The 20363-nt window shown below is 34.7% G+C and overlaps 1 protein-coding gene across 1 annotated transcript; it reads right to left on the minus strand.

Moving 5' to 3' along the window:
* Positions 1 to 2893: 2893 nt before the first annotated feature.
* On the minus strand, positions 2894 to 3682 carry LOC132368522 (small ribosomal subunit protein eS4-like). The gene has a single exon (XM_059927205.1). It carries the CDS (start codon positions 3680 to 3682, stop codon positions 2894 to 2896), a length of 789 nt encoding a protein of 262 aa, XP_059783188.1.
* Positions 3683 to 20363: the final 16681 nt, after the last annotated feature.

Consider the following 20363-nt stretch of genomic DNA (forward strand, 5'->3'; position numbering starts at 1 on the left):
TGAATACATCAATATTTTCCCAATTAGATGTTTTTACCTCAGGCTTTCCAATTTTTCTGCTGTTAAATTTCAACCGGAACTACATAATGCCCAGCTATAGATTTTTTTTTTTTAATTCTCAAGGTCTTCTTCCAGTTTTAAACATGTATCTCTTACTTCTAGTGCCCTTACCATTTTTTGTGAAAATACAATCTCTCTCCTCCAGGCAAGTAAAATAATCTATCATAATGTAGGGCTCAGCAGCTGGGTCAGAAGTAGGGTTACTCTACTCACTGAGACCTTCTTGAGCCACCTCCAGTCACCCCTTCTCGTCCGCTGCCACCGAGAGAAGGCGTGGGAGTAGATATGTGAATCTCTTTGCAGTACCTCAAAAGTGAATTTAGAAAAGCAGTGCAGTATGTAGTTGCCTAAAGAAAATATTGAAAAGGAATCTGTTCATCAATCAAAAGAAATCACATCTTTAACAAACCTGGTAGACAGGATGGCATCGTGTCCAATCCAGCCTAAGGGTGGAGTGTGGAGGCAGAGTTCAATTTCCTTCATATCTAAAGGCTTAAACTTACAGCAGTTGAAACTGTTTGAACAATATCCTTATTTGAAGAACCTAGGGGCAAGACGGGAATAAAGATGCAGACCTACTAGAGAATGGACTTGAGGATACGGGGAGGGGGAAGGGTAAGCTGGGACAAAGTGAGAGAGTGTCATGGACATATATACACTACCAAATGTAAAATAGATAGCTAGTGGGAAGCAGCCGCACAGCACAGGGAGATCAGCTCGGTGCTTTGTGACCACCTAGAGGGGTGGGATAGGGAGGGTGGGAGGGAGGGAGATGCAAGAGGGAAGAGATATGGGAACATATGTATATGTATAACTGATTCACTTTGTTATAAAGCAGAAACTAACACACCATTGTAAAGCTATTATACTACAATAAAGATGTTAAAATATATATATATATATCCTTATTTTTAAATGCCTTTCTTACCATTAAATTAACCTAATTAATTTTAATATAAAAGTTCTACTGTTATTAATTTTACATTGTATCAGTAACAGGAAACAGAACACTTGTAAAATATAGAAAAAGCCAAAGTCAAAAATCAAAATCACCTATTACCTAACATCCAAAAGATAACTATTTTCTATGATTTTGATTCTACTTTTCTAATTATTTTATGCTTATATATACTTAAAATATTGAGCTCGTAGTGTGTATATTGCTTTAAACTCACACATAGTCCCTTAATCCCTTTAATTCCTCTCCAGTCTTCTTCTATACATATTAGTTGTAATCATGTTTCTTTATATTTCTGGGAAGTTTCTTCACTAATTATTATTTTTTAAACATATGTATTGTTTTTACATAGTCAAAATACTGATTTCAATGGCTATCTGATATTCTGCTACATTGATAAATATATATTAAGTATATTTAGGTAATTTAAAGTTTTAATTATTGTGTGATTTCTTGAAATCGCTTTGCATTTAAAAACCTCATTCTTCTTGTAGCCCATTAAACCATAAATTTATTGCTGCCACCTGGTTCCACAGTGGCCATAGAATATAGTAAATTAAAGTAAAGGGAAAATGGAATAATGTAGCCATAGGTGTCCTAGGCCAAAGAAATACCGTTTAAATAAAAGGTAATAAGCATATGTAGACAACCTTAAAGTCACCTCACCGTGAATGGCTGGGAAACAGTAGCAATAGAATGCCCAATTTTGTCTCAGCCATCATAATTGCATGTTCCATAGATAACTATCAGTAATTAAAGAGGCAAAGATCCAAATCTTGCTTTGGCTTCGAAAGAGTAGCAAGAGCTGTGGTATCCCCAGTTGTCGGCTAAAGTTATCAGGAGTTATAGTATTCAGATAAAATGTATTTACCGTTCTCTCTATTCTTAATCCCACATAAGAAATTCTTAGAATATCTAGAGTTTAAATGAGACTGTGATCAAAACTTGTTTTTACTGTTTATTTACAAGGCAAATGGCCTTTCTTCAATGGCATGTTGATGTTCTATACTAAGACAAGTGTGACTAAGACAAGGTTCTTTAGCCTAAGGACCGAATTAAATAACACCACCTTCCAATACGAAGGAACACATATGCACTATGATCATATGTGTACGTAACAATCATATACCAGTATAAGGGTGTATAATTTCCTTCCCTCCAGATATAAAAATTAGAGCCAAACATGCTTGGATCATGGTTTCATGTAATAGTGCTCTTTGATAAAAACAGACGTGAATAATGAATACTAAAGAGGAAGCTGACTATATGAACAAGGAAGAAAATGCATGCCTCATTTCAAAGAAGCCAGTCACTAGCATTAATAGCAAGCCACGGGATTAAGCTCATTAAAAAATTTGCCTAAAGGAGAAATCTAATTTGTTTCTTGTATTTCTTCACGTCGTATGTTTAATATAAAGCATAGAGGTGGATTTTGTGATCTGGATCATGATTTTAATCTGCATAGAACACTTTAATATAGTTTCCTTATCTGAGTACCACAATTATGTTCAATTGATGGTATTCCAGATTTGAAGTTTGATTGTGAAGTTGTTTTTCTTTCTTTACCTTTAATCAGGCCAGTGAGAGAAATTCTGTTCTCTTAAAAGTTAGCTGTGATGGAGGGAATTGTTTATCTAGGTAACCGATTTTGTCTATGAGCTCCTCTGCCAGGCACTGAGCACTCAGAGGTCAAGAAGGAATCTTTGTGTCCTTAGAACCATGTACTTTTGCCAGGTGCATGGTAGGCATTCAATATTTACCACTGAGTGTCTCCATATCTGATATTCCTCTTGTATTTCTTTCTTTCTTTTCTAATGTATTATTATCTTTAATTAAGTACAAAGACTTTCCCAATCATGTCACCTAGAGATCATTTTATCCACTGCTCTGTTTGGCCTCCAGTCTCTTGTCTCTCTTCTCAGCAATGGTAAGGCAGATACCCCTTCCCTGGGGAAGAGAGATCCATGGTTTGTCGTTTTTGCCAATAACGAAAATGTTGGAGAGCCAGATGGCAAAGCTGTTGCCACTGGCATCTTTCACATGAACTATATCAAAAGAAACAGAATGTCTTTTCTGGTTGGTGATCACACCAATTCTTCCCAGGTTAGCATCTCCAGTCACCATGCTCACGTTACCAGTGTCAAATTTGACAAAATCATTAATCTTGCCAGTCTCCAAATCAATTTGAATGGTGTCATTTACCTTGACGAGGGGATCAGGGTAGCTGATGGTATGAGCACCATGGGTCACCAGATGAGGGATTCCTTTTGTGCCCACAAAGATCTTTCTCACTTTGCACAACTTATACTTGGCCTCCTCAGGTGTAATATGATGAATAGCAAAGCGATCCTTGGTGTCATGGATCAGACGAAAATTCTCTCCAGTCTTGTCAATACTGATGACATCCATAAAACCATCAGGGTAGGTTATATCAGTGCGAACCTTGCCATCAATCTTAATGAAACCCTGCATGCAGATCTTTACTTCATCTTCTGTTAAGTCATACTTATGTCTGTTCCTTAGGAAAATGATTAGGGGGAGACATTCCTTCAGCTTGTGGGGACTTGTAGATGGACAAGGAGAAAACACACTAGTCAGTTTATCCAGCATCCAATGCTTTGGAGTTTCTACACAATTCAGGTGCTTCTTGGGACCATGAGCCATGGCTGCACTAGGCATGAAAAGGGTTCCTCTTATATTTCTATCCTTGGTTACTGGTATCATCATCCATACTGTCTCCCAAATTAAAAATCCTAGATTCAGGGTTCCCCCTCACTCCCACTTAAGTATCTGTTGATTTATTTCCTTAATACCTTTCCTCTTGATCCCCAGGGCTGCCACTGTTTTCATTCAGAGCTTTATAACTTTTTTCTGGGATATTTCAACTGTCTCATTTGGTCTCCTTTCTTCTAGACCCTCTCTCTAATTCATTCTCCTGAGTTACCTCATAAAACACAGTTGTAGTCAAGCCACTTAAACATCCCCTATAAGTACAAATTGATTCGTAGTTGAACTCCAAACAACCCAGCATTACAAATGCACAATCCCATATCAAGATCAAATAACGTTACCATTTTCACAGTGAAATTTTTAGTTTCTTTCACATATACATTAGTCATGCCTCAGAATCTGTATATATTATAGGTCTTCTTCCCAGAATACTCTTTTCCTTTTCCACAAAAGAACTCCTACTTATCCCTTAAGATTTATTTTCCATGTCACCTCCTCTGTGAAGCCCACTGTGACTACCTTAAGTAACGTGATACCAGTAGAGCCACACTGCATTAAAGCCATACTACCTGGATTTGGATACTGACTCTGTCACCTTGGCAAGTCACTTAACCAGTCTATGCCTTAGTTGTCTCATCAATGAAATGGAGAAGGTAAAAGTAATTACCTCATAGGCTTGTTGCAATGGTTATGTGAATCAATTAATACATGTAAAGTAAAACACTTCAGTCTTCGTTAAGTGTTTGATAACTGTTAGCTATTTTTATATAGTTTATTCACTCCTGTCTTTATGTTCTTATATAATTTTCAGTTAGAGAATGTATCCCATTATGCTGTATCTATCTCTATATATAGGTCCCTACCTCTAGATGGAAAGCCACTTAGCTTGAAGACTGTGACTTATTCATCTCTTTAACCTGTCAGAGCACCAAACCAGATTCTGAGCATATAGTATTCAGTGAATGTAAAATGAATAAATGTGTGAGTGAATGAATGAATGAATGAACAAACTCAGGTAAATAATACGCCAAAACTGTTTCTGTATGTGTCTGTTACACAAATCAAGGTAGATTCAATCTATTAGCCAAGTATCTATAGACTTGTATTGGTGAAATAAAATACAGGAAACTCTTTCTTGTTCCTTGAACCCCAAAGCAGTGTCATAGCCCTTTTAGTTATGATGTAACCTTCCCATTGACATGGAAAAGCCACTGGTCCTATTAAATTATTATTTTTTTCTTTTTACCTGCTCAGTTCACGTTTGCTTTTGCATATGCTGTTTGACTCCATATTTTTGGTCCCAGGTTAGACATCTAATTCATTAATAAGAAGAAATCATTATAATCAGCTCTGATGGTCACTAAGAAATAAATGTATCCTTTGTGTTCTCAGAGAGGAGGTTTGCTTCATTTACTCTTTTCTCTTGATAAATGCTGTTTTCTAATGCCTTTGTGGTGATAAAGAGAATGAAGGGTGGGGGGGAAACCTAGATACTTTCTTCTCTGGGTCACTTTGCATAAAGACTTCTTTACAGCCATGTTCAGATGATTTATGTACATATTGTATATGCAGCAGCAGCAGTTATAGAGCTTTTCCTACCATTTAACCTGCATCATTTTTAGTGGCCGTTCACTGGCTGCTTAACTTAACATCTGCTACTTTGGTAGTCTAATATCCAGATAGAATGAAGAATCAGAAAAATAAAACTCCAGTAGGCTTGTTTACTTCGATAGGTAATGGTGTGTGGTTTTGCGGGGTGGGGTGTGTTTTGTCTTAGTTTGCATTATCCAAAATTATCTATTTTTTTAACCTTTGCAGAATTAAGACGTGTTTGTCTTTTCCCAACTTAGGAATCAGACAGCAGAAAGAAACATAAATGGTCTCCTCTATGTACTCTATTTAAGGAAGGTCTTGTTGTTTCATAGTCTTTTGCAGCTTCCCAAACACAACATTAACAATATTTGATATTAACAAATTTTCACAATATTTGAAAGTAGACAAACTGAGGCCAATACAAATCAAAATACCCATACAATTACTAAATCTGTCTAACTAAACTAGTTACATGCTCTCTAGTTGTCATATATAATTGGTAACTGAATCATAAAACCATTGACTTTTAAGGCTATAAATGAGATCAGAGCTTGGCTTATCCAACAGATATAAAATTCCTTCTTTCTTTTTGACGAATTCCTTTCTCCTCATTCCTCAATTGTCACCTTTAGTTCAGGCTTTCATCATATCTTCTTAACTCCTCTTCCTCAGCCTCTGTGCTGCCTTGGTGCTCTATGAGTCTAGACACGCCTCAACTGCCAAAGTTGCTTTCTTTATTCATCACTTTGACTATACCTCTTTTCCTATGCCTTGGTCACTTCCCAACATCTCATATGTTGCAAAAATCTCCTCACTTCAAGCTTCATTGCACTCCAAGAAGGGGCACCAGACTTCCTTTTCTCCTTCAACCTCCCAACACATGCCTAAATCTCCTGTCACCCAAAAAACTTCCTCAAAGTCCTCTCATTGTAGTTAGTAAAGCTCTTGCCCGTTTCTGGGCTTTTCCCAAAGTACCATTACTGGGAATTCCCTTTTCTCCTGGCTAGTGAAGCAATCTCTTCCCTATTAGTTCAGAAACCCCATTCCTGCACTACAATCTTCTTAGATAAATCAGTCCTTATGTGCTTTGGACACACTCTGAATTGTTTTGTTTTGTTTTTTTTTTTGCTTCTTTCTCTGCCCTCCTAGGTTGTATTTTCTCTTAATGCATCCATTAAATTCATCCATTTCACTGAATATATGTATCAGACAGTCCTTTCATGTACTTTTAGGTTTATTATGTTGTCTCTGTCATACACATGTAAATAGGTTCCAGTTATCAATTGCTGAGTAACTACCACAACACTTAGTGTCTAAAACAGCAACCATTTTATTACATCTTATGAATTCTGTGGGACAAGAATTTGAGAAAAACTCAGCTCAGTGATTCTCCACATAGTGACAACTAGGATCACTTCATGATATCCGTTTGGTGGATGGGTAGGTTTGGAGGGTCCAAGATGGCTTTACATACATGTTAGGCATCAGGAATGGCCAGAACCCTGGGCTCGGTTTGGACTGTTTGAACAAAGTGCCTATATGTGGCTTCTCCAAGGCAGTCTTAGGGTAATTAATCCTCTTACGTGGCAACTCAAGGCTCCTGGAAGACTCAAGAGGCTCCAAGAGGCCCAAGTAGAAGCTTTAAAGTTTCTTAGGACCTAACCTTGGAATTTCTAAAACATCACCTCTGCAGCCTCTATTGGATTAAGCAAATCATTATGACTAGCTTAGAGTAAAGGCAAGTGAAATTAGATTCAACCTCTTGATGAGAAGGATAGCATAGGAATATGTAGCCATTATATGTAATATATAGATATAGAGATAGAGATTAGATATAGATATAGATGTATGGATATGACATTTGATAAATGACTTTAATTATAGTAATGATTTTCTGATTTTAGGAAGCAATATTGAAAAGAAATTGTATTGATTGTACCTATAATGCCTGTTGTCAACAAAATATTCAAACTTTAGGAAACATTATCTCTACTTTACCACCCTCCCGTAACTTGCTCAGCACTTTTTTTTTTTAACCTAGATAGACTACAATCTTCTTGGGTACAGTGTATATTTCATTTTTATATGCCTAGCAACTATCTCAGAGCTTGGTACACAGTAAACTCTCAATAAATGTTTGCTGAATTGAATTGAATTAGTCCTGGATTTTGAGGCTGACATGGCCAACTTAATGACTTCTCTGAACATACCGTAAAGAAGGATAAAGGTAGCAAGAAAATCCAGCCTTACCAAGGGTAAATCCAACAGGAGGTACTGATATATATATATTAATATATATATATTATATATTAATATATATATGCCAACTAATACAGTTCTAGAAAACACAGGTGATGGTATCAGTTAATCTTTTCCATCTTCCTTCATGCAGTAGAAATTTCAAGAGACGATCCATTTAGCATGTCTATGCCCAAATTACTGCATGAGCTAGATAGCAAACATTCTGGATTACTTCTGACAAGCTTTAGTTATTTTGGAGAAAAGGGGGGCAAACAAAATGATTCTATTATGCCTCTTTGTCATTAGAGAAAAGCCAAGCTAATAAGAGTCAATAATAAGAATTGACATATCTTTTTGAATTCACAGCTTTTAATATACAAAGTAAATTAAAACGTCCTTTTAATCTTGGATGGAATTTCCTTCTTTAAGCTGTGATCTTGTGTTTCTCTGTTAATTTCAAATTTAAAGAACTCTTGGCTGATGAAACTGTTGTATAAGCAGAGGCACTGTTGTTCATTGTGTAATGTGAGAATCAGAAACTCTGCTGCAATTCTCTTGTCATGTTGCTGACAGACTTCCAGAATTTTGATTGGAAGGATGGGTATACTTTATAATTTGTTTTAATCCTGAGGCAATTTTATGAGATTTGTTTCAAATTACTTACTAAATTCATTTCTATTTTTTTTCTGTATGTATTAGGAAAAAACTGCCTCTTGTTTCCAAAAGTCCTATCTACTTATTATATTTGTTTGTCTTGGCTATTAGGATAATGCATTTAAAAATTCTTTTAAATAATCATTAGAATTTTACATCATTTCTTCTCACTTTACTAATATTAGTGGACAATGCTTGAATAAAGCCAATTTAGGGAATTGAAGTATAAAAATATTGCTATATATTTCCATGACATGCTTTCCAAAAATTTTTCTGTTCCTGTTTTGCAGACTTGACAAATAAGGCATAAGATGATAGAATAACTCACCAAGGTCATTTAAGATAATAGTAGACCTGAGAAGCTTATTACTGTTTCATGATCATTTTTTGTCTCTTTCTAGGTCTTTCCAACTCTGTTGTCCACCTTTAAATACCTTTTTCAACATTAATGAATTTAACAAGCTTTTACATTTAATACATTGTTTACAGACTATAGTCTTTCCATTGGAGACATTATTTTACTAATTTGTTTTAATTGCTAGCTATTTCCATATCCTTTGTATTTATTTATAGTTCTTTCTTACTGTAAATTATTTCTTTACATACATTCATACAAAATTCACATATATGGATTTTTATTTCTAATTTCACACCCATTGCCCCTCCCTATCCCAAGAATTTGGAAGTAACAGTTTTCTACTGATTCTTTCCTTCCATTTGGCAACCATTTTATTTCACTGTTTTTGAAGTGATGCAGTAAGAGAAAAATGGCTGCCTTTTGTTTATTTCCTTGTACATTAACATGATGACATCATCAAAGATATTAGCTAGAATGTACATATCTTTAAGAACCCAGAGGTACACTATAAGCCAGAAACACTCTGTTTTCCTTTTCCTCTTAATGCCCCAAGGTTTTGCAGCTTTAGCGTAGCTCTTGTGTGCAGGGGGAAAAAGGAACATGAGCATTTTGGAACAAATGCATTAAAATGGTGGCATTTAAAACATATCTGAATATTTTTTTCAATGTTAAGAAAAATTCATGAAAAGGCATTTATTTAAGTCATGAAACATTCTAAATAAATGATACCACTACAAAAAATATTATAAAGAATGATGTTAAATCATTATATTTAGAGACTGGCTAAAATATTTAGCCACATGTGCCTATTCTGGCTTTAAATTATTTTTTAAAATTTCCATTGACACAAAATTTTGTTATAATTATTTCCAAAAAATAACTTCTCATTAATGGAAGGTTTAAGCAGGTATATAGATTTACTATTTTTAAGATTACTGTATTACTTACAAACACTATTAAAATGTACTATATATCTAACTGTACAGAAAATTTATTTTCTGATCTTCATTTATGATGCTTCTGACTTTTCTTTCTGTGCTCTTTGTTGCACATTGCATGTACTTGTCATAGGATTTCCATTGAGATTAACAAGCAACAAGCTTTCAGTTACAAATTCAATTTAGATTATTAAAGAGATAAGAAGTTTATTTTTTTCATCAACTTCCAATTATTAAATAGCTTTTTCATTTGGAAATACACAATCCATTCTCAAATTTTGAGAAATAATTTTAGGTAATTATTTAAAAATATATTTCAGAAAGATAATCTGACTATACCTATGTGTGTGTATGTATATGTATTAATTCAATATTTATATAGCAGAAAATTCCTGTAAATGTTGAGTAGTCAGCTCTGAAACTACTTGTTAACACTGAAATCAGATAAGGTAAACCATATGCTTTATTGAGGTAAGCGGTCTAAAATAAGTTACTGAGATTTTAAGAATTAATATGAACCACATGTCCTTTAGATCTTTAAATTGAAATCTTCATTGTTCTTTTAAGTCAGCTGTTCTAGGGATGTGTCATATTTTGAGAAGATAAATTAATCATCTACTTCACTTATATACATCAATAAAAGAGACTCACCCTCTCATCTACTTTATCAAAAATAATTAGAACATCTATATTTTTATTCATATATTGTATCTTATTTTTATTTATATATTGTATCTATTAGTGATTGAGATTTTCATTGAGGAGATTTTTAGGGAAACAGCCACTTATCCTTTTAGAAAGCAACCTCCTCCAATAAAAAGAAACACCAGCAATCTAAAGGTTAAAACATACTGTCAAATCATTCAGTTAAGCAAGGCTCTTTAATAACATTTGTACAACAGTACTTTCAGAAAGCAGAAGGTAGGAAATAGCTCTTTGCTAGTTCCCCTTCCTTAAATTATTATCCAGCCTCCTATTGAAATAAAATCTAGTGAACTTCTTTTGAATGCCTGCTCAAACGCTTTCTATAATAAAAAAAAAAATCTTGTGAAGGGATTTCCATAAGTTGTGCTGCATTAATGACTTAGAGCAGCTTCCTAATCTGTTATTCCTTCCTCCTAGCAGACCTCAGCTGATAAAAATATCCATACACACAGTGAAGTCAGTGGCATGCCTGGCTTTCTCAGACAAAACTCCCATGTGATCACATATAGGCAGCCTCAGTGAGGCTGATGCCGTGCGGCAAGCAGTAGGTAATGAGTCTTTGTGCAGAGGGAAGCTCTTGTCGCTGAACAATAAAGCATACGGTACCAGCAATAAAACACAGGGCTGGCAAATTTCAGAAGATTCCGCTGAACCAGGAAGAACAGTGCCTTCGGTGATGCTGACACACATTATAAAATGATAATCAATTTATTTTGGATTCTAATGAATAAAGAGTGCAAGGACTAAGACTACAGCTATTTGAACAGGTCAGTGATTTTATAAATTACTCCAACACTTCCTTGTGTTTGATTGGATTTAAATTAGGATGGTCTGATGTGTGTTTTGCCTTAAACAAAAACTTTGCAAGATATTTACAGTGTGTAATATGAAGGATGCACTTGAATTGACCCAATTCAATTAAATGGCTGATGTAGTCAGATGTGATAAAGAAACGTTTATATGATTATAGTAAACTGAAAAGTTATTTATTCTATTTAAAAATTTATGGGTTAAAAATCATTCAATAATTTCTAATCTGCTATGATTCAGAAGGAACATAAAACAGAATACTACTAACAAATAGCTCAAATAAAAAGCTTCACATTTATTTTTCCGGTATTAAAAAATCCTGTATTGCAATAGTTTGTGTCTTATGATTTGGATGATATATCCTTCAAAATTTATTGATGTCTTTCAGTGCACTGCAAGAGGTTTAGTATATTTAATTATTTAAATAAAAAATTTTAAAACCAAGAAAATTTTGAAATGTTAATAATGCTATCTCCCAGAACAATGCATTTTATATTTAACTATAATATAGTATATATCTATAGTAATCTATTGTGTGCCTTTTATTTTGCATGTTATATTTCTTTTGATAGATGGAAAATATTATTGCATTAAACCTTTTATTTCATAAATATTCACTCATTAGTGGAGAAAACAAATTAGCTTAATTTAAAAAAGAAGAATTGATTAATTATGTGATGATGCATATTTCCATCGAGTCACCATTTAGAAAAGAAGAATATGTGCCTTCATGGGTATTTATAAAAATATGTACACACATGACCTTCTGTATCTAGAAAATAACCACTTCCTAGGTTTATGAGCAAGAGAGTTTATGTTTTAAATAGAGAGATTGCTGTGTGTAGGAAGACAAGGAAGAAATAACTCTAGCAAATAATAGCACAACACTGAACATCTCTGTCAAAGACAGACAAGCATTACTGCTGCATGAATCTTTACATTAAAACACATAGTTTAACTTTGCTCTGCATTTTTACTGCTGTATTGTTTTAAAGGCATCGTGGGACCTAAATTCTTTACAATTAATTTCTTGGACACCATTTAGGATGATCTTCTCTAAGGCACTAGGGTACATTTAACATTTTATAGAATTACCGGTGACTTCATGTATTTGTATAGTGACTCAAATAACTGTATGCCTGTAAGATGCTGTTTAAACCACAACAAAAAGAAATACCCTATGTCCCTGATTATGCGTGTACTATGTATTCCAAGGGAAAAAAATAGCTATGTTTCAAAAACAAGAGAAGTTAATGAAAATTTTAAATTGGCCTTCCACATGTATTTAAATGAAGTATTTGACTATTTGAGTTTCCTTGGTTACCACTGTCGCTGCTGACAGCTTCTTTTTGGTGGGGAGGGGGGAAAGCAGCACTCCAAAACAAAGAGTTAAAAAACACTTATCCATTAATAGACGCGGGGGGAGTGGGGAGGCGGGAGGGTGTGATGCGGGCAGCCCGGCGCGGTTGGTGCCCACTCCCCATCGCGTATTCCAGCTCTCGGGCGATTCAGGTATTCTGGCAGAACCGCAGTTCCACAATTCCTTACCCAGCATTCCGTTTCAGCTGCTGGAGGGCTGCCTGAGCCTTATGCAAATGAGACCAGCTCCGAGGCTTTGACTGCAGAAGCGAGAGGAGGGGGGCAGAAGGGAGTTCAGAGGTCACAGGGCTGGTGGAAAGCTGGATCAGTTGCCCGAAAAAAAAAATGCACTGGGCTCCTCTGCAGCAGTGTTTTGCAGCAGTTACATGAAGTGTGCTTTATTTCTCAGAGTGAAGATCTTAACAGCGTGTGTGCCGTAGTCGTTTAAAGTGCACGCAGGTACGGTGACAGATTTCATGATGCGCCTGATTTTATTTCTATAAAAGACACTGGTGAGGATTGGCTATTTTAACTCATTGTGGAAATGGGCAGGGTGTTCTCGATTTTCAGCTTCCCTTAACTAGTTTATTAAATCTTCTTAATGTTGTGTCAATTTGAAACGTAGGTGTTTTGTTCCAATGGAATAATGTCATGAGAGAAAAAATTGGTTTGGGGCTTCTAAATAATTCCATTTTGAGGAAAGTTTTTGATTGCAGAGAGGTGTCTGGGTTGAAACATCTAGCTGAATGTCAAGACTTTCAACTTTTGGAGGATTTTCACATTTTTAAGAAATGTATTTTAAATGAGGTATCGGGAATTAAATAATGGAGTTCTTTTGTTCATACCCCACATGATATCATAAGGACAGTTTTAATAAGTTATATTTTCATTTCTTTTTAAGGAAGGGTTTCAGTTTTGAGATTCTTCTTTCTATATTTCATTGTTAAACATCTTATCAAAGAAATAATTTATTTGGGGGTCACATCCTTTAAATACTATAATTTTCATAATTGTTATTCATTTTCTTTGGAACTTTTTAGACAATGCTATTTTGAACTCAACATGTTCAACTTCCTATGACTTTTCCTTTCAGTTAAATCTGGATTGTGAAGTGATCCTCATAAATGTCACAGGCAGGACAAAAGTCTTCTTTTTCCATGCACTAAATTTCACACTTTTGTAAAATGTGTGATCACATCATAGAAAAGTCTGACCTGAACCAAACAAATGTGTACTCACTTTTATTGTTCATATTGCTTTTTTATTTCCAAAGCATATTTTTAAATAAACTTAAAGCATCGTGATCAGACTGTTTATCTATATCATTAAAATTTTAAAATATATCAATTCAGCAGTTACAATGCTGATGGGAAAAAATGTTATTTTAATTTGCATCAAGTGTGCATCTGTCTACATTATAGGTTGTACGTGTATGAAAATAAATTGGAAAGATGAAGAGGCAAAATAATGTTTAGTCATGAAATAACTGCTTTATGCTTTCATATTTGCATAAGATATTTTTGAGTGAATTTTATGAAGCTTACGTACAACAAGCTAGTACATGTTTAGATAAACTTTCTTTTGCATTGAAAAGGGGGCGTTTATTTTATTACAATGATTAAGACTTGGCAGTTTGGCAACAATATCTTTTATTTTTAAAGGAGGGGTAGGGGGGAGCATGGAAGGCAGACCAAAACAGGAGGATGGCCATTTAAAACAGTGATTTAAAACAGTGAAAGACAATTACTTGAAATATTTATGAAATCACTTCATAGTAGTCATCCAGGGCCAGATTCTCACCCTTTATCACTCTGTGGGGACACTGTGACATTTATCCAGGATCCCGAGATTAATTTCGGAAAAGAAATTTGTATTTTGGTATGAGTTTTTAAAAAACAAACTGCCATGTTCTTCTAAATTCTCTTTTGAAACTTTCAGTAATGACTGAGGCTTAAGGGGGTATATTTTAAATCAATTATTTCCTTTTTATGTTGAATGGAAAATGCTGTCCTCTGTCCTCTGGTCCAAACAACGTATTTGTTTACTTTTGTTTTATACATATGTATATAATTTGTTATGAAATACCTATGTTTACATATATTTATATATGTATATATTGTTATGCATACTATAAATTATATATATTTTATATGTATACATACATACCTATATTTCAAACAGCCAAATAAAATCTTCCTTGCGGTCAACCATATTTAATCCAACAATTTTGAAAAGCAAAAACTCTTTATTTCATTTTTAACTCAGATAGTGCCCATAGTTTATACCTCCCAACCTCTGCGTGTGTTCTAGGCAGGGCACAGGGAGGAGGAGAGAACTGGGCTTAAAATTCATTTAGCTTGTCCAATACTATTAACTTTGTAAATGCAACCGCCACCCGTTAGCACATTCTGAATATAGAAATAAAAACAGTGCGGGCAAAGAAGGAGAGCCTGTGAAGATTCTTGGAGAAAATGTGGTAATAGACAAATGTGAAATAAAGAGAATTGTTGTGCTTCCGTGAGCCACAAGAGAGCTATATATGTCCTGCAGCAAATTTATGGCTTTGAATATCCTGGACAATTTATGTCTCTATGCAAATTCACTCAGAACTTTGAAGTCTTTTTTGCATTCGCTCGAGTCATACTGCTTCCATTCAAATCTCAGCAGCGTGTACCTAGTAAGTTCATGGTCTGGATAGTTGGGTGTATATAGAAAAATGCATTTGTGTAAATGCAATTCAAATTAAATTTAGAAAGTTAAAGAGTAAATAAAATAATGTAAAAACAAATCATTGAAGGAAGTGCAGTTAGTGTACTTGAAGAGATGACGTTACATCAGACTTCAAAGGAATCTTTAAGGATTTTTCAAAAATTAATTTCCTGCTTTCTGATTACCAGTCTGTCTTTGTCATCACTTGAAACTAGCGACCATATTGTAAGCTTGGGAAAGATGTTAGGGCAAACATGTTGTACTCAGTCTAGCAGTATGGAACATAGTCTAAAATCTACAAATAACTGTTGTCATCTCCAAATCGCATGTGTAGGTTTTAGGTTGTATTATCACTATATGTGTCCTCCTGAACTTCTGGTGCCTATGAAATAGAAAAAAGAAGAAAATAACTTATAACATATAGCAGGAAAATGTTCAAAAGAATTGAGTATTCAAAACAATCACATTTCTTCATTTTAACCTGGCATTTCTTAGGAAACAAAACATATGATTGCATTTTTATCGCCTATTCTAAAATTTAAATAGAATTGTATCAGTTTTATTGAAGAGTATAAGGACGATAAAATTGCAAAATGATTTTAAAGGTCTTATTTTTATTCCATGTTATTAGACACATGGAAACATTATAGTAATACTTTGTCTAGGACAGTTGGAAAATAATCTGTACTAAATTAACCAATTTTCCAAATAGGTAAAGTTTATGACTTAAATGGCCAGTTTTTTAAAATGTGTTAATTGCTTTCATGGAAGCAAAATATAGTACATGCCATTCTGCCTTATTGAGCAAAGTGGAAATCCATTTAGGCTTTTCTTCATGGCATAAGAATCATTATTTCCATCATTACATTGACTTATTGCAAATGATAACACTGTTCCCCAACTGTACACCAACACTAAATGGTGTTGCTATTATATGCTTTTTGCATATAGTTTTATATGCTTTTTATATGCTTTAAATGCTTTTTATAAATTTACTCTTTCTTTTCTCATGTTAATATCTATTTTAATAGTTAACAATTACTCCTTATCTGAGAGTAATTCGAAAATCAAGTTTATGCACTTTATTTTACATTAACTTCTAAATCATTAGACTTCAGTGCGCAAAGAGAGATAACATCCCTCTATACTTCTCCTATGTACTGAACTTCTGACACATACATATATGTAGTATACTGAGCATAGAAACATAGAAAATAGAATTTGTTTTCGTTTTCTTATGTTCAGGATATTGAAAATCATGTTTGAGCTCTAGATAAATGAGAAATTGGTCCTTGTTGCTACAATGAGAATCTGTCATAGTAAACCACCAACAGAAATTTGAAATTACTTTGTCTAATAAGGAAATGAGGAATCTCTAACAGGTATACCAAAGAAAACACACAGGCCAATTGTTTTGGTGGTGTTTGACTAAACATTGGTGTCATATACCTATTCTTGCCAATTTCAGGAGTTGTGTCTATTTCATTCTTAAATCCTGGGGCTTTGTGATACACCATCACCATGCTAGTTAGAAAGAGTTGTTACTCAGGCAATCTCTTATCTCCGTGCAAGCTTATGAATCCACATATTCATTTAGGAATGCATTTAGTCGTGTGTGTATGTGTGTGTGCATGCACGTACACGTGTGCACACCTAACATTCTCCCCAATCACATACAAGAAAAGTAAGACAACAGAGCCATCAATCCCCATTTCTTTTAAAATTCACTAGTATAATGCATGTGTAAAGATACACAAGGTGGCTAATACCATACCAGCTAATAGGTGGTCTCTTACACTTTGAAGATCTTTGAAAAGCTGAAGGAATATTGCTTCTCATTCCGTAAGAATTAGAATAGTCCAAAATATTGGGGAAAAGCTCCATATTCTGGTCTTTTTTTGCCCATTAATATTTAAAAAGGCCTAAGAACTCCTTTAACAAACCTGGGTAACTTTGTTTAATACAATAAAACGTTGTAAACTTAGGGCAATTCATGAACAATTGAAAAACCGGGAAAATATTGTATATTGTTTTCTTGATAAGTAAGTGCTTTTATTATGTAGTTTATTGAGTGTGTGTGTTCAAGCTATATCATGGAGTGTGAAAAGACTGAATAGGACAGTGGTTTGGAGCTTACCTTCATGTTCCAACCCTGGTGTCACTTCTAAGACATGGTCTGCAACTTACAATCCATGTGGCCTTGGACAGGGTACTTGAAAACTCTAAGCCTCATCTTCATCTGCAAAGTGGGGATAATTGTCTCTATATCAAAGGGTTTTCGTGGAAATGAAATGGCATGATGCATGCCTGGCACAAAAGAAGATCATTTTAAGTGATAACTAGTATTACTATTTTTCAACCTACAGGAGTTGGTTCCCTGGTGCTGATAAGACAAGTTCAGCTTACGCCTATAGTTACAGATAATCTTGATAAAACATCTTAGATTTCAATGGATGAGGAAAAGACGTGTTTTCCCAAAATAGAAACCCACTAAGAGTTTATTGGAGGTCATACCTAGGAAGTACTAAGCAGCTGATATCTTATATTCAGATGGGACAAGTAGAGAAGGCAGTCGCCAAATTCAAACTATATGTGGCTTCATAGATATAGCTTAAATCTCACCAACCAGAAGCATAATAACCACAAAATCCTCACATAGGATGTAGTAATATGCGCTTTTCTGAGCTCTCTTGTTTTATATCATTTGTTGCTTTAAAATGTTTCATCTTTGGGCCTTTGCCTACTATTTTTTCTTTTCCATGTTGACTTTGTACAATTAAGGCATTAGTTGTTCATTCTGCTCACCGCAGTTCCTGTCTCATCCATAGACTATGGACGTTTCAATTACAGAGGGAGCCTGGCTCATGTTAGGCGCCCAGGAAACGTTTGCTGAGCCCATGCTGTTGTGGAGCATGAGTCCAGTTCTACCTCATGACTTAAAAGTGCTAATCTGTTTGAATCATGAAACGATCTCTATTCATGGACTTACTGCTATTTTAAACTTCCTGTGTATCAGAATGATGTCTAGAAATATTGCATCAATTGATTTAGTCACAAGGTTTTTCAGAAGAAATTTAGAAAATATATCTACATTTTTTTACTTAAAAATTATTTTAATTTATTTAAATTTAGAAAATATATCTACATTTTTTTACTTAAAAATTATTTTAATTATTTTTTACTTAAAAATTATTTTAATAGCATACCTAGAAGGGCTCTGTGATAACTATACATTGGTAGCAAGTGTTGGATAAATTGGTTGGGGGGGAATATCATGACTCTGCTTTTGTGAAACTTGTTTGAATGATGAAACTTTTCTAAATAGTGGGTTTCCAAGTTTTAAAAGATTGTATGTGCTTGGTGTGATTTATTTCTATTGTGAACCGGTTTTAATTTATGCCAGTAGAACCTTCCCTGAGACTTGAAAATCCAAGTATTTAATCTTACTCTCTAAATTATTTTTACTAATTGCTGCTTAATGTGATGTCAGCTGCAGGTTGAATAACTATTGTTTGCTGCCTTAGATAGTAGAAATCTATATCTTGCCTAAGGTAGTAATCATTTTAAAGAACATCCGAAGTACTTTCTTCTACTTACTCTAATTTTTTAAATCTTCTTTATTTTTTTGCACAGTATCTTTGGCAGGATCCCAGTGCTTGGATGGGTATAGTCCTAAAGCTTGACCGTATTTTATTCTGATGTCCACTTTAGAGTACTTTATGAGGGAAGTGTTTTTAAAGATCCTTTCACTTCAGACTATTCTAATGATTCTTCTGAAGGAAAAGGATGTCATATTTCTTACATACCTTTTGAGCTACACTGACTACTTTATTATTTAGTCAGAAACTTTCTAAAAGACTGAAGAGAAACTTCTTAAGTGCTAAGGAGAAAAAAATACGTTATCTTCCAGTGCTGCAGTAATAATTCTAAATTCTTCCATGTCTGTGTGGTCTTTTTTTTCCCCTTAATGTGGTAAGTCTTGCCAATCTTCCAAGAAACTAGGCTAAGTACTGCTCTTTAGTCTTAATAGCAAGCACATCAAATAAATTTTTCGTTGGTACTTTTGTCGTTGGGGTAGGAAAAATAGGCTGACAACAGACACTTGATCAATTTTCAACAGTTTTAAAAGCCTTATGTTCTTGGTTGGGTCTCTGTGCTCTTGCTAACTGAAAACACGTCCTGAAAGTTAACGTTGGGGAAGGACTTTTGGCTTTCAGTTCACATGTATTCTGCTATATCATGTTGACAAATAACAAGTAATGAACAATGTTTAGGGTTAAGAGGCATTAAAAACCAAGTTCTGGGTATCTTATATGGATACTAATCCCAATGACAGGTAATATGGAAAGCTTCTTGGGGTCTCCCCAGCCAGACATTCATAAAGAACCCCTTTACCATTAGTAAGTGGGGTAGCCTTCCATCCCTTTGTCAGCAGGGCATAAATCAATTTAGCCATTGCAGTTTGCACACAGTGAGGGAAGAGGTATGGGCAGTTAGAGGCACCTACCTTTGATGGAGAATCCGTGGGTAAATGACATGCATTTGTGCACTTTTTTCAGGGGTAAGCACTCATTTCTTTAATCAAATTCTCAAACTGCAAATCATCAAGCTGCAAAATTGTCGAAATCCAAAGCACATAAAGTAACTCAGACCTCTAACTCAAGGTCATGGGCAACTCTGGCACAAGGAATTCATACATAATTGGGGAACCCTACAATCATTTCTCCAACAAAAATATTCATTAGACAAGAGTGCTCCCAGCATTTTTGGCTTAAGCAGACACCTAGACAAGAGAAGTGTATTTGGCTAACTTGTATTTCTTGAATTGGCAAGCCACCAGTAGCATTTTTCACATTGGTGGTGCCCCATGGAAACACCTTGCAGGATTTTATGTTGTGAATTAATTGCCAAATCCCTATCTTCTTGGCGGCAGATAGGTTAATTCCTTGCCAAATGGGTTAAGGCAGAAATAGCCCTAGTATTGTGAAAGAAGTTATCCCTTTTTTTTTTTTTTAAGAGAAATGCGTAAGCATTCTGAGACGGGTGGCGTGGTAAGTGTTCAAGACGTTGAAATCTGATGCCAACTTCTTAAGATAATCATTATCTTATTTAGCAGAACTTTAGCCAATAGTCAGTGTTTGATTAATATAACAGTGTAAGGGTAGTAGCATTGTGAGTATTAGGGCAGAACGAAGATTACTCAAATTCATGGCGTAAAAAATTTGAGGAGTAAAAGGATTGAATATAA

The sequence above is a fragment of the Balaenoptera ricei genome, chromosome 7 (genome assembly GCF_028023285.1).
Source record: "Balaenoptera ricei isolate mBalRic1 chromosome 7, mBalRic1.hap2, whole genome shotgun sequence".
NCBI classification, from domain to species: Eukaryota; Metazoa; Chordata; class Mammalia; order Artiodactyla; family Balaenopteridae; genus Balaenoptera; species Balaenoptera ricei.

Coding starts and splice junctions, on each gene's coding strand:
- LOC132368522 (XM_059927205.1), bottom strand. CDS start 3,682: ATGGCTCATGGTCCCAAGAAGCACCTGAATTGTGTAGAAACTCCAAAG.